Source organism: Conger conger, chromosome 1, assembly GCF_963514075.1.
Source record: "Conger conger chromosome 1, fConCon1.1, whole genome shotgun sequence".
Classification (NCBI taxonomy): domain Eukaryota; kingdom Metazoa; phylum Chordata; class Actinopteri; order Anguilliformes; family Congridae; genus Conger; species Conger conger.
Genome location: NC_083760.1, coordinates 79,470,011 through 79,492,118, shown reverse-complemented (window position 1 = coordinate 79,492,118; position 22,108 = coordinate 79,470,011). Strand labels below are relative to the sequence as shown.

Genomic DNA, 22,108 nt, shown 5'->3' with positions numbered 1-22,108 from the left:
TCCACAGCTGCATCGGAGGGTGAAGATTGAGCAGGCTTATACAGTGCCTGATCAAAACTGCAGGCTTATACAGTGCCTGATCAAAACGGCAGGCTTATACAGTGCCTGATCAAAACGGCAGGCTTATACAGTGCCTGATCAAAACTGCAGGCTTATGCAGTGCCTGATCAAAACTGCAGGCTTATACAGTGCCTGATCAAAACGGCAGGCTTATGCAGTGCCTGATCAAAACGGCAGGCTTATGCAGTGCCTGATCAAAACGGCAGACTTATGCAGTGCCTGATCAAACCGGCAGGCTTACACAGTGCCTGATCAGAACTGCAGGCTTAGCAGGTGCTAATGCTAACGCTGTGAGGAGGGAGAGGGACAGAGAGAGAGAGGGAGCGGGAGGGGAGGGAGTGAGTGTGGAAGTGACACATGAAATCAAAGCTGCCATAGGCTGATGGGCGTTGCCACGGCAGCGGCGAACCCTCCGGCTCGCACAGAAAGGCATCGTGGGGCGCGCGGGCGAGACGGACACGTCGCACGGTTGTCGTGGCGACAGTACCTTCTACGCAGTTGGTGGAGAAGAAAACTATGTTGCGGGTCTCCAGGGGGTTGTCGTGGGTGCAGTCAGGTGACCGGGTCTGGGGTTCCGATTCGCCAGTCAGAGAGGAGTTGTCCACCTGTTGGATACACAGAAGGTCAGAGTTCACCGTAGCAGAAGAGGACAGAACAGATTAGAACAGAAATGTATGCAGTATGTAATTTAAGACATAAAGTTAGTCAGTGTATAGAATGGGTGTGTATGGGCATTTAATGTGCGTAAACCAGGGGTTCTGATTTGAGGATGGGGTTGCCTGAAAACTTTGGGGGAAAAAAGGTACGAAAAAAATGTCAATGTTTTTTTGCTCTTTACATTGCATGTGAATGCCGGCTACTACGTCAAACATCACAACAACCCACCTACAATGAAGCAATATAGTCACAGCTGAACTGTGTTGTTCGGCAGGAGGCAGGTGTGTGAGTGGGGTGTTGGGGTCGAATACATGAGGAAATGTTTGGGAAGCGCTGGCGTAAACGCTGACAGGGGTGAGGGTGTTGGGTCGGCCCCGCACCTTGCAGCCGTGAGCGGAGGTGATGCGGAGGTCGGCGGGGATTCTGTCTCCACCCTTCACCTCCACCAGGTCTCCTGCCACCACCTCCTCTGCGTTGATCTGCATCTTCTCCCCCTCACGGATCACCAGGGCTTGCTGCAGAGAGAGAGAGGGGGAGAGAGGGAGAGAGAGAGAAAGAGGGAGAGAGAGAGGGAGAGAGATAGAGGTAGAGAGGGAGGGAGAGAGGGAGGGAGAGAGATAGAAGTAGAGAGAGAGGTAGAGGTGGAGAGAGAGGGAGAGAGATGGAGGTTGAGAGAGAGAGGGAGAGAGGGAGGGAGAGAGGTAGAGACAGAGGGAGTGAGGTAGAGGGTGAGACAGAGACTGGAATTACTGCTGCACACACACATACACACACACACACACACACACACACAAAAGAGTAACACGCAACACTGATCAGGAGGACAGATGTGCTGTTCCTCCAGAGAGAAGGAGGACACAGGAGGAGGAGTGTATACGGGGGGATGGGAGGACTGGAGGAGACAGGAAAGGAGGGGGGGGGCGTACCTGGGGCACCATGTTCTTAAAAGACTCCATGATCTTGGAGCTCTTGGCCTCCTGGAAGTAGGAGAAGCAGCCGGTGATGATGACCACAGCCGACAGCACGATGCCCAGGTACAGCTGCGGAGGAGGGCAGGCAGAACAGACGTTTTACCCGAGTTCGGAGTTTCAGATCCCGCAAACGCTTCAGATCCCACAAGCGCTTCAGATCCCACAAGCGCTTCACATAAGCAATTTGCTTCAGATCTCAGAGGCTCTGATGTTGAGATAGTAAAGGAAACCGTGGGTTGTAGCGGGTTTGTTCCTGACTCACGTTGTCCCCGGCGGGGTCGTCCTCCGTGGCGGCCTGGATGGCGTAGGCCAGGAAGCACAAGATGGCTCCCAGCCACAGCAGGATGGAGAAACCGCCAAACAGCTGGCGGCAGAACTTCACCCACTCGGGCGTGGTGGGGGGCGGGGTGAGGGCGTTGGGCCCGTCCCGGAGCAGAAACTCCGCCGCCTTGGCGTTGGTCAGACCCTGAGAACACAGACAGACGCGCAGACGGACGGACAGACGGACAAAGAAAGCAGAAACAGCATTAGAACATCAGCTGAAGGAAACCGGATGACCCTGTACACTGTGACAGTACATTGGCAAAGTGCATTTGGTTTTTTATGTATCTTTTAAAAAATTTAGCAGGTCAGTTTTATTGACTACAATTTGAAACATTAATTATTACCACCCGTTGCATAATTCATCGCTGTGCTGCGGGAGCCACACAGAGGAGAGTGCGGAGAGACGCTAACGTTGGCGCTGAACAGTGCCCCCTGGTGTCTGACGGGCGGAGCTGCAGTCTCACCTGGACGATATCAGTGTTGAATTTCCGGCAGACTTCTTCCACAGACATCTTGTGTTCCGTCTGAGAGGGGAGAGAGGGAGGAAAATGAGACCGGGGGGCGGACGGAGCCAAAATGGCCGCTTGCGATCCAGTGCCAGTGACGCTGGCCTTTCGTCGCTGTGAAAATCTTCACTGCCGTCGGCTCTCGTTGCCACCGACACTCACACCCCCTTAAACTGTTGTGGCTGAGCGCTGCAATGGGGGTGTAACTGAACGCTGCACTGCCGTATCGTGTGATGCACGACTGGACACTTCGCGGCGTCTCGGATTCTCCTCTCTGTAATCATTGCTCAAGTTAGAGACCAACTACAAACGACCATGACGATGATTAATCAACTCTTCAATCTATAATAAAGAAACGCACTATTACTGAATGGGGCACTCTCACCGATATAAGATAAACTGGATCTACATTCAGCCTAGCTTCTTCATTTTTTAAATCTTATATTCCGAGCCTTCACCAGGATTTTGGTGGCCTGAACGAATAATAACTGGGGGATACTTATTGTAAATATGACACTTAGAAAAAGATTTCTGTCACTCTCAGGACTATGCTGTACCTTTCCCACCCTGGGAATTTCCACACTCTGGTCCCTGATCTCTGCTCTTGTGTTGGGGTTGCTCGGTAGGTTGGGTAAGATGGCAGTAGTGATGTGTGTGTGTCTCATTAGGCTGTTGTTTGTGGGCGTTGTTTGTATTAAGGGGTCAGTCGGTCTTACCAGTGGTACTTCCTTCTTGAGATCATCAAGATCTTTGCCTCCCTTGGTCTTCTTCTTGGGAGAGTCATCCTTGTCTTGCGTGGTGGCCACGCGGTAGCTGTCTGACCGTCCGTACTGCGAGGGGGAAAGACAGACGGACGGACAGCGTCACGGTGGGCCCTATCCCTGACCTGACATCACTCATTGAGTCATGACATCGCCAGTCATGTGAGTCATATGACATCACTCATGACATCACCAGTCATGTGAGTCATTTGACATTTTACTAGAATACCTTTAATTAGGACACTGTACTAAAGGAAATAATCATGTCATGTATCCCCCCCCCTCTCTTTCTTTCCCTCTCTCTCTCTCTCTCTCACACACAATCACACACACACACACACGCACCCCCAGGCATTGTCAGGGGCTCATGGAACAGCTATAGATTGTCCTTGTTAGACTTGAGCAATTGAGGATAGTTTTTTGGTACAGCTGCTTTCGGCAGGGAGGCTGTGTCTGTACGTGTGTGAAGTCAAGGTGACATGAGCCGGTGCGTTCAAAGGGAGGCAAAGTCACGACTACTAATTCTCCCTGAGAGACTGCTGGGACTAGGGCATGAAGCTGAATACAACATCACCGCACTCTCCATACCCCTGACTGTCCTTTCTTTAGTGCACATTACTGTTTGGTAACCAACACAAGACAAGGAAGACTGTTTCTTACAGATAGATATTAAAGCAAAGAATACATCTAAATAACAGGCCATTTAAAGGGGACCCCCCACCGACACCAGTAGGTGTTTGGGTCACAGCCCCATCCCCAGCTTTCACTCTGACAGCAGCAGATGCGTCGAGCCAGACTGGAAGCTTTGAGGGTTTTACGCAGAATCTGGAATCAAGTTACTTCAACGCAACAGAGGTTTTCTGTAACAGGAAACTGTACAGACCAGTCTAGTTGGGGTCTTTTTTCAGGAAGACAGTTTTTTGATAGCGCATCAGTTCCAGGATATTGTACTGGGTTTATGGGACTGTAGGAGAGGAGCCTTCCGATCAGTCTTATGAGTTTGAGCGGCAGGGACAGAATGCTCCCATGATGCTTTGCACGGCCTAAGTACAGTGCACTCAGGAGGAGGCGGGGAGATGCAGTGAAGTGGTCCAGAGAGGAGCGGGTAAGAGCCTTCAGTGGGGTCACACTGAGGGCTGGGGAGGGGTGGACATTTGGGGAGAGAGAGGAGCGTGTGATCAAACCGGGCCGCTGCTCAAGAAACATGCCAGTCACACACATGTACCAGCGCTCACATGTTAACACTAAAACACACACACACCCTAATACAGTGTATGCACACAGCCTGGTACAGCAGACACACACACACACACACACACACATGCACACTCACAGTGACAAACAAGAGCTCCCAGACCGGCATGGACTTGTCTCTCCTTATTAGCTGTTGTTTGTGTCTGTGAAATCATTACCTGTGCCAGTGGAAGACCGTTTGAGATATTCGAAGTGCATGCATGTGCGTGTGTAGCTGTGTGTATATGTATGCACTGTACAGGTTTGTTTGCATGTGTGTGTGTGTGTGTGTATATTTGCTTGTGCGTATGTGTATGTGTGTATCCATGTGTATGTGGTGTATGTATCGGTGTGTGCGCATGTGTGCATGTGTGTGTGTTAGTGTGTGTGTTTGTGTGTGTCTGTATGTGTGCACATGTCTATGTGTGTATGTTTGTGTATGTTAGTGTGTGCGTTTGTGTGTGTGCCCTTGTCTATGTGTGTGTATATGCGTCTATGTGTGTGTTTGTGTATGTTAGTGTGTGGGTTTGTGTGTGTGTGTGTATGTGTGTGTATGTTAGTGTGTGTGCACATGTCTATCTGTATGTGTGTGTGTGCACATGTCTATGTTTGTGTGTATGTGTGTGTATTTGTGTGTATGTTAGTGTGTGTGCACATGTCTATGTGTGTATGTTTGTGTATGTTAGTGTGTGTGTTTGTGTGTGTGCACATGTCTATGTGTGTGTATATGTGTCTATGTGTGTGTTTGTGTATAATGACATTGAAAGTAAGGCCACAGCGCTATGCCTGTGGGAGGGTTTCTAGCGGACTGGAGCTCATCCCAGAGTGCTGACTACAGCAGGACCAGGCAGGCCCAATCAGCCATGCCCCCCCCCCCCCCCCCCCCCCTCCTCCTCCTCCTCCCGAGAGGTGAGTGACAGGTAGGAGTGATGGAAAACTACAGCCGTAACCACGGTGATGGAGCTGGGTGCAGCTGGTGAGCTGTGGCGGGCAGTTGATCCATTGGGGGGGCTTGTGATGGTAATGCTGGGGTGCCCACTTGTGCCTGCTAGACTGTACACGGCCATAAGTGCTAAAACATTCTCTCTCTCTTTTAAATCCACTTTCATAAAACTGTGATACCACTTTTCCAATGTAACAGTAATATTTTCCTATGTCGGATGGAGATTTGTGTTTAATAATGTGTATAAAAAGCACCTTCTCTCCAGAAATCTGTAACGACGCATATTTGCTAGATGCAATGTGCAAGCAATATTGCGGACAAATCCTACTAATGTTTGCAGATTATTATACTGTAATACTACTTTGACAACGTGCACGCCTCATTGAATTGTCCAAATGACTGATACAGTACATTTAAAGATATGAGTGCGTTATAACTGGGTTTGGGTTAGAATATATTACTCTCATCTTAAAGTGAAAGTGTCTCAGATGTAGGAGCAGTTGATGTATTTGGGACCATGATCATGAGTCAGACGCCCTGTTTACACACACATTACACACTTTTCAGTGGAGCTCCACTCAGCTATGTGTTAATGAACACAGATTCTAGCTATCTGTTGTACATATAGGCAGCTCTTTATCCCTTAAGGAGCTTTTGGTGGCAGCTGCAATGTGTATGAAGTATAGCGTGCTGACGCAGCGTGTGTGTGTGTGTGTGTGTGTGTGTGCGTGTGTGCGTGTGTATGTGTGTATGTGTGTGTTCATGTGTGTGCGTGTGTGTGTATGTGTGTGTATGTATGTGTGCCTAAATGCGAGTATGTGCGCATATGTGGATGTGAGTGTGTGTTTGTATGTGTGTGTGTTTGTTGGGTGTGTATGTGAGTGTGTATGTGTGGGTGTGTATGTATGTTTGTGTGTGTGTGTGTGTGTGTATGTATGTGTGTGTTTGTGTTTGCGTGTGTGTGTGTGTGTGTGTATGTGTGCGTGTGTGTGTATGTGTCTGTGTATGTGTGCGTGTGTGTGTGTATGTGTGTGTGTATGTGTGCGTGTGTGTGTGTGTGTGTAGGGGGGTAAATGTGTTTTGAAGCAAAGCTGAGCTCATCAGGAGGCTTGATAAGGGCTGACAGCACACCTGCGCTCTGTCAGCTCCCACCCCACCTCAACACAGCCATGATTACCCCCCTCCTGCCCCAACTAGCCAAATCCCCCACCCCCCCTTCCCAAAAAGCATCGCCCATCCAGCCCTCCTGAACACAGCCCTGTTTACCCCCCTGCCATGACGTGCCCATTTCCTCACCCCCCCTTCCCCAAATGCACATATCCTCCCCCCATGCTGATCCACGTCTTACCCCCACTGACACATCCACCACAGCCCTCCCTTTCACACCTGCCCCAGGGAAAGATAAAGAACGGGACCGGATGGAGAGAGTGATAGAGGCGCCAGGTGATGGAGGTATAGAAAAGCCAAGGCGCATGATGAAAGAGTGCAGGGGTTAGAGAGAGAGGGATGACAGATGGGGGGAGAGGAGAAGTGGGGGGTGGAGTGATTGACATGGTTTAGAGGGAGAAACAGTCTGTCACACTGATCCAGTGCTGATAATAGATATCGGCTAAGGCCGACAGGGGCGACGTGATTAAAGCCAATTTCATTTAGGGCTCGAGCGGCTGTCTCACATTCCCCCCCCTGGCCTCCGGGCTCCGCCCCCTTGACCCGAGGCTGCCACGGCAACAGCGCCCATGGCTACACGGTCCCTCCTGCTGGACAGCTGGGCTCTTGGAGCAGGCCCGGGCCTTAACGAGCTCCCTCAGTCACTCATCGCTTAAACAGCCGGGGAATCCAGGGGCCCCCCAAACCACTCTGTGACCCCCAGGGGGGCCCGTACTCTCCCGGACACATAATCCAACTGAAGCACTGTGGATGTATGTATGCCTGCACCCCTGAAGTGACTGCCCCACACACTCAGAAAAAATAACAGTGGAGGTACATGTCTGTTCTTCAAGGATCACATTTCCCAAATGTACACTGAAGGTACAGCAATGTTCTATTTGGGTATAGATAAGTATGTTTTTCCAACAAAAAAAAGGGGACAAATTTGTTATATTTCTGGCTAGGAGTAAAAATGTTACCCCTTTTTGGACCTTTATTTCTGTGTGCAGCCCCCTGTCGCCCCTGTCTGTCTGTCCTTCGCCCCCCCCCCCACCGAATGCGAGGGCTCGGCCTGAACCATGCTCTTTCACCACACTGAGCTGCCTGGTCCAGGCTGTACCAGGCTGTACCTGAGTCACACAGAGCTGCCTGGTCCAGACTGTACCTGGCTGTACCTGGGTCACTCTGTCACTGCTCTGTGCTAACACCGTACACTGGAGGAGAGCCCAACGAGAACCAATAACCCACAGCACACAGCCCTGCCCTGTATCCTCCACAAACATTTACCCAATGCTGTTTTACAGCATTTCTACAATGTTTTATTCATTAGCAGTAACATTCTGTACAAACCCCGTCGGCTTCTGAGAAGGGAAGGGATCATTATATATTTATTGTAGCAAATATGGACTACTGCTGGAATAACTTTCAGCCAGAACAGCTGTGTGAACCATAAACTCAAGTGACAAATCACAATTAATTCAATTTCTTTTCAATTCCATTCACAAAGCTTTATTGGCATGAAAGTAATCAAACAATATTGCCAAAGCCATGTGGTCGATGTGCATGAATACAATACGATTTTAAATGCAGTAACAGCATTGCCTGTATTTGTTTCTTGTAGGATAAATGTAACCCAAGACAGTGCCTCGTTGTCATGCAAAAACAGTGTGTGGTGTAATATGAGCATGGCAGGCGCTAACATGTGGTGTGTGTGTAACATGAGTATTGCAGGTGCCAAGGCTATGTGCAGAACAGAGGTCATTGTGTGTGGAGTGTGTGTGTAACATGAGTATGGTAAGTGCTAAGGTATAAGCTATGTGCAGAACAGAGGTCTTTGTGCTAAGGAGGCCTAACTGTGTGTGGTGAGTGTGTATTGTGAGTATGGTAAGTACTAAGGTATAGGCTATACACAGAACAGAGGTCTTTGTGCTAAGGAGGCCTAACTGTGTGTGTGTGGTGAGTGTGTATTCTGAGTATGGTAAGTACTAAGGTATAGGCTATACACAGAACAGAGGTCTTTGTGCTCAAGAGCCCTAACTGTGTGTGGTGAGTGTGTATTGTGAGTATGGTAAGTACTAAGGTATAGGCTATACACAGAACAGAGGTCTTTGTGCTCAAGAGCCCTAACTGTGTGTGGTGAGTGTGTATTGTGAGTACGGTAAGTACTAAGGCTATGTACATTAGCGTACACCCAGCCCATTAGGAGCCGTGGTCATTTGAGCGCAGGGGACTCTGTATTCCCTCTTAATGACGGGGAGAGGTCACGTGACAGCACACGCCACACCACCGAATCTACCGAGCCCGCGGTCACATGACCCAGAGCCCGCGGTGTCGCGTTTCGCCGAGGAAGGCGGCGGAGGTGAGCCCGTTTTTCACCCGACGTGGTAACCAGCAGGGCGTCGCTCGCCCCGGGCTGACGTAGGACGGGCACACCGCGCCACGGCAACGTGGAGGGGGGGGGGGCTGGGGGAACAGGAGGGTCTGCCAGGGCAGCTCAGCTCACCCCCTCGGCTAGTCGTTCCAAAACTTTGCGGCGGGAATCCGCCGGTACACGTGCGGGGCACTGCCGGTCACAGCTATCAGCTTTAACACCGCCCCGGCTAACATGGGCGGCCCTCTCGCAGCAGGGCACGCAGTGTAAACAACACTGTGATTGGAGGCGAACATATGTTAGGCTTCATTTTCATAAAGGGCGGGTCGCACGTCGCGTACGCGCTCATTAACCGGGACCTGGGCGAGGAAAGGTCAACTCTCAGGCGGTAGTGTCCGTTTGTATGTCAGATCGCAGGACGGTGAGGGCATGGAGCTGTACCCAACGCTCAGGCAGACACTATGAACCCAACACTGCAGCACACGCTCCTAACACCGGCGGACTGCTGCACTTCCCATTGCGCCCGAGAGAGGAACAGTCAGTAATATTATTAGCTCTCTTTGGGGAAACTGCAGTTTCTCACCATCAATCCATTGTATCTGTCATATTGACGCACCCTGAGGATTATCACAGAAGGAACAAACAAAAAAAAAACAAATTAACTGAGTAACACACATCACCATCATCATTATTCTCATCATCATCATAATCAAAGCTATAATCCCCTTATTTATACATTTGACTTGTGTGTGTGATGCGTGCCCTTGTAAATAAGATAGAGTTCCTGTCCATGTGAATGTGTATGTGCGTATACAGGTGTGTGTGAGTGTGCATATGTAAATAAGCTATAGTTCCTATTTGTGTGAATTTGTATGGGTGTATGTGTGTATGCAGCTGTGTGTATATGTAGGCGTGTGTGCGTACCGGCAGTAATTGCTGTCCTCAGAGTGAGAGGTTTTCTGTAAAGTGTAATGACACTGCGGTCCCTGTGGGGTGGGGGATGGGAATAGAGACAGCAGGCGGCTGGAATTACAGACGCTGGGGAGGGAAACTGACCGACTGACAGACAGACTGACAGCAGCTCCTCTCTGCTCTGCATTATTCACCATCCTGATACCCGCTTCACTGCTGTCGTCAACAGCACCTCACACCAACGCCCCTACACACCAACGTCAGAGATAAGCACACCAACACCCCTACACACCAACGTCAGAGATAAGCACACCAACACCCCTACACACCAACATCAGAGATAACAACACCCCTACACACCAACATCAGAGATAAGCACACCAACATCCCTACACACCAACATCAGAGATAAGCACACCAACACCCCTACACACCAACATCAGAGATAACAACACCCCTACACACCAACATCAGAGATAAGCACACCAACACCCCCTACACCCATCACCAGAGTCAGGCTCACCAAAACCCCCTACACCCATCACCAGAGTCAGGCTCACCAAAACCCCCTACACCCATCACCAGCACAGCCCCAGCAGAGCTGAGAGCTTCTGCATCAAGGAACCTGCAAGTACAGATAGGCCCTAATTGAAGCTGCCTGACACTGCCTACGCAATAATACATAAGGAATCTCTGAGCTGGCAGTCTCCCTGATGTGTACCCTGCTGTAAAATCCAGCAACGACCAGCTGGAAATGACCAGCCACCAGCAGTTTCAAGACATAGCTTGAGCTGCCCACACCATGTTCCGAGGTGGTCAACTGGCTATTGCCTGTTTCGAAACCTAGCCTTTCAGCAGGGTAGGAAACTCAATGCTGCAAAGAGGGGGTCACATTTAAGTGACGGACATCAGTGCGACGGGAAACTCATTCCCCTCGGTTGGCAGAGGCCGCATAGAATCGTGATTCCTCCTTGCATATAATTGCTGCAGCTCACACATTATCTCCAGCCTGAATACAGCCGGCCGGTCCACAACTGGGCCAGACGCCTTAAAGCACAGATCCAATCTGAGAGTGGAAGGGAGAGGAACCAGGGCGATGCACAGACACAGCTACACTTATAACCAGTGACATAAACAGCCATTACAGGCAGGCAGTGAGATAGACAGCCATTACAGACAGGCAGAGAGATAGACAGCCATTACAGACAGGCAGAGAGATAGACAGCCATTACAGGCAGGCAGTGAGATAGACGGCCATTACAGGCAGGCAGTGAGATAGACGGCCATTACAGGCAGGCAGTGAGATAGACGGCCATTACAGGCTGGCAGTGAGATAGACAGCCATTACAGGCAGATCTTCTTGGCAGAGTGAGACAGAAGGTACTTACATCAATGCGGTAGACATAGACAGGTTCTACAGGCAGGCAGTGAAATAGACACCCCTTACAGGCAGTCAGATAGACAGCCTTCATAGGCAGTGGGTTTGACACGAGATATGAAAACATGAAAGAAAAACAGAAAATGGCTGGATAGCCTTTGCAGTCAGGCAGTGAGGTAGCCAGCTTGTGTAGCCTTGCGGCATCTGCCTGCGCAGAGGAAGAAGGACCCGGCAGATTACGCACGCACAATGCGGCAGGAGAAGAGCTGAGGTAGCGTAAAATAGGGCACAGGAGCAAAGTCACCAGGGAGAGAGAGAGAGAGAGAGAGCGTGAGTGAGGGAGCAAGAGAAGGAGAGAGAGAGAGAGAACACGACAAGAACAAGTCGTTCCACAAAGAGTGGCCACAGGAGGAGGAGGGAGGGGGAGGAGGAGGAGGGGCGAGCTCTGCAGTGCCCACAGGCATGCTCACTCAGACGCAGAGACAGCCGCGGCCCCCCCAGCTCCCCCCAGCGAGGGAGCAGAGAGTCACTCCCCAAAAAGAGGAAGGACAGAGCATCTCCGAGCAAAGAGGGAAGTGGTGAATCCGATGTTTTTATCCTCCGCCCCTCGCCACTTCCCCTCTCTAGAGGAAGTGCGGAGCAGCGGTTGGGGAAGTGGACGCTGTAGCGGTCTGTTGGGCAAGTTTGAGAGCTGAATGAGTCAAAAGCCTTCATTCAGGCCCCCTCATTTTTAATATTTTATATTATCACAGTATGGTAGCAGATTTTAAAATATGATTATTGCTGAACAAGTAAAGATTCGATACAGACAGTGGCAGTGTAGCTAGTCATCTGTGTTTCAACTATGTCCTTCCTCAAGGCACAGGAAGTGACATCACAGCCTGTGCATATAATGTATAGTGAGTGTGTGTGTGTGTTTGCATAGTGTGTGTGTGTGTGTGTGTGTATGTACAGTATGTGTACTGTAGGTAGGGTGTGTGTAGAACGTGTGTACATAGATTGTGTATATGTAGCTACCCGAATTTACAGACCTTATGTCCAGAAAAACTTCAGCAACTGATCCAGGATCATTTTCTTTGACCCTAGCCCAAACCACTATATGAAAACTGATCCCAGGTCAGCATTAGGGGTAGAACCTCATGCATGTATGGTGGGAAAAGGCTAAGAATACAGGATCTCTAGAGCTAGGTCTGAGGGATTAGCATTGTCTGATTATCTGATTACTGCACGATGAGATTAACCCAGTGAACACAGCCTCAAACAACCTGTTCCCTCCTGCAGCTAGCTCAACAAAAGGACACTCAAACAATCAGGGCCCACTGCAAACACACACATACATGCAGAGACACACACACACACACACGCACATACATGTACACACTCACACTCACACACACCCCACGCACACATTCATAGAAGAGCCTACCTATACCAATCATCAGTAGAATCATCTGATAACAATAATCTGTAGTCAGTACCCACCCACGCTCATTAATGTAATAACACAACCAAATACTACAATGGCTATTATTGCGTAACTGCCATTGAGCTGTTGTCTTGTTCTGCATTCCAGGGCCCAGTTCCCATCGACAGCTGCCCACAGACAGCCAGCCATTTAGCAGAAGTGTAAGGGCACACACTAATGCTCCAGATCCCTCCGGGTCTATGAGCTTTGGAGATGTCATGGAAGACGTCACACGTCCCCGGTGTCCTTGTTTGGCTCTCCCTCTCCTCTACAGCACAATTACCCAAATGAAATCCCATCTCCCGGTGTCATTCACCCCCGTCCTCCCTTCCCCCATCCATCTGTCCCTCTGTCCCTCCGCTGATCTGTTCATCCCAGGGGCTGTGTCCCTCGGGGACCCTGTGAGAGCTTCCTGTCCCCTGAGGGACCCGACTCTTCCTCTCGATCTACAGTGGACACTCGCTAGCCAACAATACTCATGAATATATTGACAATTTATATGTATATAAGATATATTGATAATTAGAAAAATACTTATATGGCAGCTTTCTCATATCTCCAAGCACTTTGAGTCAGGGAAGTAACTCATTTTATTTGCTTATTTTTTTAAATGTGTTATTTAGCTGACTCTTCTATCCAAAGTGACTTGCAGTTGATTGGACTATCCCTCCTGGAGCAATGAGGGGTTCAGGGCCGTGTTCAAGGGCCCAACAGCTGTGTGGATCTTATTGTGACCACACACATTTACTGTGGTTATACACGCTTTAACCAGCGACCTTGCAGTGTCCCATTCATTTACCTTAACCACTACACTACAGGCTGCCCTTTCGTAACTTCCACCTGGGTTGTGCATGGCAGCAATTTTAAGTGGGGTACTTAGTGGGCAGCAGTTGATGCTGACTGTAGAAGCTTTATTTAGCCAACTAATGATCGGATGGAATGTAAGGGCCACTTTGGACACTGGCTAAGACCCAAGAAAACACGTTACTCTTGACAGCAGTGGTTTCCAGCCCCGTTCCTGGAGATTTTGCTGAGTTCTCATGGAGCTGCAAATAGTGCAGGAGGGAAGATGTCCAGGAACAGCTTCGGGAGCGTCCGCTTCGCAATAAGTGCCATCGGAGGCCTCGACAGCCGCCGAGCTCGAGGAGCGCGGTTCGATGGCGCCACATCCTCAAGCCGGACATCTCCATGGCTCTTCACCGCGGTCCATATCGAAGACTGCCCCCTACTGGCCGCCCGGGTGCCTCTGCGCGCGGCAGGCTGAACGTGCTCCCTCCCCGCGGCTGTCAGACTCCCACCCTGCTGCCCGTGTGCTTAATCACCCGGCGCGCTGTTACACAACCATGCGGCAGCTCTGTGCCAGAGGTGTTTTCAATGAGGCAGCACTTTCTGGGAGCGGCAGCAGGGCACTGCGGGAGGGCCGCCTAACGTGACCTTGTTAGAGGCGGCGGAGGGCCGTCCGTCCGTCTCCCGCAGTCCGTCCGTCCGTCCCCTTTTACCGCAGGGCCCCTGCAGCCCGGCAGCTGCTGCACGGAGAGCTCAGGACCGTCGCACAGACCTCTATTCCCCCCCCCCCCCCCCCCCCGGAACGGACACGACTCTATTCACCGTTGTCCCTTTGAAGGATGAGATCACGAACACGCCGTTACAATGTCCTTTGCTGAGCATTCTAATGCTGACAATGGAACGCAATGGGTGTTCTAGAACACTGACTCGGAATTTTTAAGAAAAAGAAAAAAAAAAGACATTCCAAAAAAATCTACTGCTCCCTTTCATGTCTCCCGTATGCCTTCCACCGTTTCCTCCTTCACCACTGCTTATGTAATAACGGATTTCGTTTCAAACGGCTTCCCGGCTTTCTTACATTGTATGCCTCCCCGGGTTGCGCTTCACTAAAGGCCGAGTGGGTCAGTGTCGCGAAGGGCGCTATATAAAAGCAATTAGACAGACTGAATGCGTGACTTGATTGGTTGATTAATATTCTCAGCATAGGGTGGAGTTGATCTGCAGCATCGCGCAGGCTCTCTCCCCCTCAGTCCCTCAGTGCAGGTGACTGAAGCCGGGTTCGAGTGTCCTCCTCCCTGACCTTGAGGAGCCCTTCCACACTGCAGACTTTTCCTGTCCCGCGCAGCCATACCTGGAGCTCCAAAAAAAACGCCCGCTAAAAAACCTGCGGGAACGTCTCGTTCTTTCCGGAAGCGCGAGACCGAAGCCGCGAACGGCGGCAAGTGTGTCCGAGCACAAGTTAGCAAACGAGAATAAATGATATCACGCAGTGCGATGACTGGCTTCGGTGTGGCCGGTCGAAAATTGCGAACACGAGTCAGCACTTTTGCAACCGACATGGCCGACTGATGCGACGCCTCAAACAGGGACCTAAGGAAATTTCTAGAAAGTGTCTGCCTGCAAAAATAAATAATTCAACTGTGCACCTCACAGAGTCCCAAAAATCATTACAGAGAACTGCAACCGGTGACCTTGTGTAACGGAACGCGGGAAGCGGCTCCGAGCGGGGCTCGGCCAATCGGAGGGGCGGGCTGGGTGACGGACAGCAGCCCGGGGTTCCGGGGGCCGGCCCGGGCGCAGCAGCGATGTGATGCACTGCGCAAACCGCTGTGACAGCTGCAGAGCCGAGGCTCCGGCACAGCCAATCAGACGGCAGGCAGCGCTGAGCCCCCCCCCGCCCCCCGCCCCCCCCACGGGCTGCTGCTGCTGCTGCTGCCCGGTAACCCGGCCCACAAGGAAACACGAGCCACGGACCTGTGAGCAAAGGCAATTATCCTGTAACAAGATCCCCCCCCCACCACCACCCCTCTCCCTCTCTCCTCTCTGCCTGTTTCCAGTACCTTTCTTAACACACCTGCGCATCAGTCACCATCCACCCCCCTCAAACCTGCATCCGCACCTCAGTGCTAATGCTTCTGAAGGTGAACCGGTGCATTGCAGCCATCCAATCTCCCAGCTTGTACTCACTCATTCTTTCTCTCTCTTTCTCCCTCCCTCCCCCTCTCTCTCTCAACCCCATATTCAGGACAGCCTTTTGATTAATTAATGCAGTCCCTTCACAATGGCACACTCCAGGCCCCGTGCCTATTTCAGGCATAGTATCAGTGACCTTGGCGGCTTAGAAACGCAAGTCCTTCCATTACACAAATGCGAAACTTTCGAATATTCTTTATCAACATCCATAGCCTCCCTAGCCCCCTACCTCAGTGGCTCTCCCTGTCAATCCCGTTTCACCATGGCCCCGTATCCGCCTATCACACCTCTTGCTGGGGAATTTCCACTCTCTTCGCCCCGCCCCCCGCTTGACGCAGTAACCAAGTTCTGCGCGATTCCCCCCTCGGCCAGCCGTCTGACAACCGGCATGCGATTTGATCAGCCATGAGCATCCGTGCAATCTGCGTGAGAGTTTTAATTATAATACAGGAACAAAAACGTGAAGTTGTGATGGCAAAACTAGCGTCGAATATAAATGTACTACACGTGCAGGCTACATGCGCTGAATGAACGAAGGCGAGTACAGTAGCTACGGAAACAAGAAAGCGCCTGGTAGGCTATGTCACCTTTCTACATCAGTGTAGATGGACAACATGGACAATATTGAAATGTTGCTATTCTACAAAGCATCCATTTTGACGCATATGTCGGTCGACGGAGGACGTTAGCTATAACTATGGCCTTTTCCTTTCCCCATATCGATAATTTCATCTCTCAGCGTTTTACATTTCAATGCACTATGTGGACGTTTCTCTCCGAAAAAAACTGGAAAGGTCACAACGAATTGAAATGTCACCCGAATTGGCAATATCTGACCCCCCAGTTGACATTGCTTAATCCCTCGTTCATCGGGAAAATCAATGCCGTTACTATCTGCACAGTCATGGCACCAATAAAGCAAGGATACGTTTAATTATTGGACTATTAAAATGTGTATTTCACTTCGTCAGTTGTATCAGCTCCATGCAGTGTCCTGTGTGCGTTTGAACTTCTGTCCGGTGTTAATGATGCGCACAAGCGACTTCACTATGAAGCAGTGGGTAAGTCATGCTAAGTTCATTGATTTGTGTACGTTGAGTTATTTACGCGAAATGGACCGAAATCGCGTTCAAATACTGGTCCCTTTCTATGACGCAGACTTTATACTCTGCCCAGTTAAAATGCAGTTTTATCCTTCTCAAACGTAGCCTATACAGCTTGGTGATGTATTATACTGGTATAAATACACTACATGCGATTACTGTGTCTGGTTATGTCACAAATGAAGGGGAAGAAATACATTGGCAGGACGCTTATTCCCGGTAACCGCATTATGACGCTGTCACACAAAGCTAGGCTACGCATTTACGACAGGACAGAACAGAACCACTCAGGCCACGGGCCCGGTAAATTTCCAGTTCCAGCGTAGCTAGTAAAAAAAAAAAAAAGTATGTTGCACACAGACTGCGGACATGACTCAATCAGGGAACAAATTTTGAGTCCGTTGAAAAAGAGCACCGTTCAGATGGATGGTACATAGAACCGGCATACTGTTAATTAAACATTTTTGAAACACAAGCAAAAGAACAATTCTGTTACCAGTGATTCTAAAATGGCTTATTTAAACAAAGATGCCCTTTCAATCAGCCTTGTATTGCAGACCGGTAATATAACGCTTACTCAAATAGCCGTGATAATAAATAAGTTCACGCTATCTGCGAATAGGCTACCGCTTGTAACAATGTAATTCACATATTGCATTCTTCATTTTGTAAATAAAATGTAACCTTATTCTGTTTCGCTTCGTAAACAAGCGACATGAATTAACGTAATTAGAATACATTGTGTTCCAATGCGTTTTGTCCGTGAAACTATTCCTTAAAAACTTGTTATACTCGTCACATCACTTTGTCGCAGCCTGTAGTAGGCTATAAGCTATGGGACCGAGGTAAACCAGAATCCGCATTAGAGTCAATGTCATTCTGACACTCGGGATTTCCATAGACAAAAAATACATGACACTGCAGTTTGAGGTCCACTGCATCTCTGATCGTTTTATATTCCCTGCTGCGACTTCAAAGCGGTTTCCAACGTCTTTTAAAATATAAAAAGCTGAAACTGCGGTCTTACCCCCATGTTGGCGTATTCAGTTGGTTCTCTTCAGGTGATGAAACGCTTCAAAGGTGTCAGTCGCTTGAGGTTGAAATTATTTTCAGAATTTAAATATTTACAGCAATTATCAAGACTGATACTGCCTTCTGATGGATTTTCAAAGCTACATAAACTCAGCAGCAACTTGTGAACGAAGTTGACAGTTGGTTATCTAGTTATGATATAAAAATAAAGTGTCTTATATTTCGTCTGAGAGAATTACAGGCGATACAATATTAAAAAGACTATCTTTCCCATTCAAACCATTTAGGCTGTTGCATTTAAAAACATGTCTGTTTGATTAATACAATCACAGGCAGTACATCAAGCGAGAGGACGTAGATCTCTCCCTGGTCTGTGAGATTCGCAGTGAAGCCGGCAAAACTAAGGAGCCGCACCGCGTAAGGTTTTTGGGATTTAGTCTCCCTCCGCTACACCTCCGGTTGCCGCAGTACTCTCCCTCTTCTTTCCGCACCACTCCGCCCGTGGAAGAAGCGCCGGTGGGTGTGAGGGATGCACCGGCCCGATCTAGGGAATCTGATAAAAGGGTTGCCTCTACGACCCGCCCACAAGCTAACCTCTTTACCAATAAGGAGACGGAGCGCTATTTCACTGACCATTTCGTCGACCAATAGTTTTAAAGGAAATTGTGGCGATTGGCCTATCCAGTGGCCACCTTCTGTACTGCAGAATTCAAGGGCTGGCAGGATGTCTTTATCTTAAAGGCCCAACAGCTGATTCAGAATGATCTCACCCAACCGTTATCCCAAACTACCATGCAAAGAAATTAAAACTGGCCCAGAGTCACAGTTATAGTGCAGAGAGTTGTCTAAACAAATGTACCGAATCCTGATCGCCAGCAGAAGTGTGTCATTAAAAAAGCCGGTGAAACATTAGTTGTTTGTCATTATGTAAATATTATTTAATCATGTCCTATTGCTACTTAGCTAGCACTGACATGTTGTTTCCAGTGTCTCTGTGTCTGGGATAACTATAATTATGACATTTGATTTATGTGTTATTTATGTGTGTTTTATGTCTGAGTTCATAGTGAAATGTCCAATAGGGATCAGCTGCCAGAGTAAAATGTTTATTTAACAGTGAATATTTTACTGAGACTCAACTGATGCTTGACTGCCTAGATTTAAAGTTTTTTGTTTTCAGGAATTTAGCAATAAATGGACACATGTTGACACTGGCTTGAAATGCGAGGTAAATTCTCAACACTGGCTAATACTTCATAAATATTTAACAAACAAATGCATTTACTCTGCACTGTCTATAGCGCTGTGAGAATTAATGTATTTAAATGTATTTACTTAGGTTCACATTGTACTTAGTTTAGTGTGTACTTAGGGCATGCTGCCCATTTCTTTTTGCATCTCAAAGTACAGCAATACCAATAGCCATGGAATTGGAATATTTATATTGAGAGTTGAGCAATTTTGTAGGTTTAAGATTCCTGTAGAATTTAAACAAAAACTCCGCCAATTTAGACGCCATAGGCCTCATAGTCTTTGTGACCTCTGGTATTGTTAATACACAAGGTCTGCTCAATCCACACAGTTCCTGCGGGATAGAACCGAGAGTTCCTGTTCTCGGGAACAAAGAGATCCTGTTACTTAGAACTGAACGCTCCCCGTGTCTAGATCTGAGAGATCCTGGAGTTGAGAATTGAGAGATCCTGTCATAGATATGTGAGTTCCTGTGTGGGGGATCTGAGGGTTCCAGTGGCCCTGCTCAGACTGGTCCGCTGACGTTCGGAGAGATTAAGGGCTGGGATGCTGTGAGTCAGGAGGGTAAACTGACACCCACAAGCCATGGGCACAGACAGGAGATCAGATTGGTGTTTCCAACAGAGGCGACTGAGCCAATTCTATTGTAATGGCAATAACCTATGGGCCAGCGGGCTGAACACAGTCACAGATATCCAGCCACATTCATGTTAGGGGCAGCCTGTAGCGTAGTGGTTAAGGTACATGACTGGGACCTACAAGGTCGGTGGTTCGATCCCCTGTAGCCACAATCAGCACAGCCGTTGGGCCCTTGAGCAAGGCCCTTAACCCTGCATTGCTCCAGGGGAGGATTGTCTCCTGCTTAGTCTAATCAACTGTACATCGCTCTGGATAGGAGTGTCTGCCAAATGCCATTAATGTAATGTTCATTAAAAACACCAATACAGTTTTTTTGTAATTTGTTCCAACCAATTACCTTCCTTTATTTTTCTGACAGCTCTAGAAATTATGCTAGTTCTCTCCTGTACTTGAGCAGAGTAAAATCTTTAGGATACACGTGCAGCTGTAGCTGGTGCATATACAAATGTCTGAAGCAGACATTATTTAGCTCATTAAATCATTAAGAGCAGAAGTTGGCACAGAATCCTGAAGCGGATCGGCCCTTGCTGTGCACCCCGGCTGTAAGGTTTCTGAGCACGAGAAGAGGGAGTGGGAGATCTTAACCTCCTAGCACCCAGCCATTCAGTTTTATCACTGAGTCTCCCCATATGGAAAAGTCATATAAATATACAGCAGGAAATTCTAAATATATTTGAATACATTGTGTAATTTACTGAATGCACGCAATGCATAGTGGCTAGATGCGGCTAGATTAGCAAAATGCGTGTAAATATATTTTCTAAATATATTTGAAATGTATGTAAAGATATGATGTACGTCATATTCATGTCGTAAAAGTCCCACATATTTCCATGTGTAATTTCCCCATGTGGGTCTGGTCTTAATCACCCACGGAGGGCAGCTTGAGTTTTCCTCACCTCACCATGTGACCGTGAGTCATGTGACCGTGAGCGGACACTTCTGCTGGCTGTGTGTGTGTGTGCTCTGGGTGACACACAGGGTGCACCCTCCCAAACCCAGAGTGGATACTGCAGTGCTTGTATGGTTCTACTACTGAAAAAAAGAGTACACGGTACCAAGAAAAAAGGGGGGAAAGGTCCTTCCGTGTGTGTGTGTGTGCGTGTGTGTGTGCTTGTGCACATGTGTGTGTGAGTGTGCGGGTGTTCTTGTGTGTGTGTGAGTGTGTGTGCGCATGTGTGCGTGTGTGTGTGAGTGTGTGTGTGTTTGCGCGTGTGTGTGTGTGCGTGTGTGTGAGTGAGTGTGTGCGTGTGTGTTTGAGTATGTGTGTGTGTGCGCGCGTGTGCGTGCGCGTGTGTGCGTGTGTGTGTGAGAGAGAGATAGAGGAGGAAGCAGAGGGAGAGTTGAGTGGAGAGCTCTGGAGTGGATGAGATAAGGAGAGGCATAAAGGGAGAGAGTCAGTCCCATGCATTAACATAGTCTGAGTGATAAACAATGATGCAGAGAGAGACATTACTCCATTTCCCTCTCTCCAGGCTGTCCTGTATGTCTCCATTTACATTAGCTGCACCTGTGCGTTATGTTTGTTTGTACAATGCGTACCTGTGCATTATGTTTGTTTGTACAATGCGCCCCTGTGCGCAGACAGGAATCCAGACACCTGAAGATGTAATGAACCGGGAATGACTGGATCTGGCCCACACACAGGTAGGCTTGGCAGAGGGCTGAGGAAGTTTGAGTGTTTATTGTGTACCTTCTCACTGTGGAGACAGAACTTCAGCCAAGTCTCTGTGATGAAAATAACCACCGGAACACGGTGTGCAGTCCCAGCTGAAATCGTAATGGAATTAAGATGAATTGGGTAGAGCCAGGGTTTGCTTTTGGAACTGTGTGTGTGTGTGTGTGTGTGTGTGTGTGAGAGAGACAGACGAGACAGAGAGAGAGGAGAGAGAGAGAGAAAGCGAAAAAGAGAGCAATTTCCCAGCTATCAAAGACAATAGATCACTTTGCTTCTTGGATTCCAACCATATGGGTTGTTAAAACAGTGTTCTTGTACAAAATCAATAACTGCATGTTGCCAGTTGCACCAGCACTAATTGTTTGGTGTAAATGATGAATCTGACTTTAACAGAGATTATATGAGTTCAGTAAGGATAAAATGCATGTCATCACTGTTCATTTAACACTGGACAGTCAACTGCAAATAATGCAATCAAAGTAGTTTTGTATCAAATTAGCTGATGCTTCATGGTTTAGTTTGTTAAAGATATATTTAGCTAATTATATACGTTTTATATTCTTCTAAATATTTTTTCATCTTAAATCACTTTTCCTGCTGTGTGGCAATAGAACAAGTGAACACGCAGTACGTAATTTCACTGCGATTATGTGATTACCCTTTTTATCGATTGCGAATTCGTCCATTATGTCGCTGACT

General features: G+C 48.6%; 1 protein-coding gene across 1 annotated transcript in view; it reads right to left on the bottom strand.

Annotated features, from left to right (window-relative positions):
• atp1a3b (ATPase Na+/K+ transporting subunit alpha 3b) overlaps window positions 1-18,377 on the bottom strand; it is a 34,062-nt gene extending 15,685 nt beyond the window's left edge. The window contains exons 1-7 of the mRNA XM_061236946.1: window positions 17,837-18,377; window positions 3,235-3,348; window positions 2,477-2,536; window positions 1,951-2,154; window positions 1,644-1,757; window positions 1,098-1,232; window positions 548-665 (exon numbers count right to left, since the gene is read on the bottom strand). Of these exons, the coding sequence (XP_061092930.1) occupies window positions 548-665; window positions 1,098-1,232; window positions 1,644-1,757; window positions 1,951-2,154; window positions 2,477-2,536; window positions 3,235-3,348; window positions 17,837-17,842 (751 nt within the window). The 5' untranslated portion in view covers window positions 17,843-18,377. The remainder of the gene's footprint in view (window positions 1-547; window positions 666-1,097; window positions 1,233-1,643; window positions 1,758-1,950; window positions 2,155-2,476; window positions 2,537-3,234; window positions 3,349-17,836) is intronic.
• Window positions 18,378-22,108: the final 3,731 nt, after the last annotated feature.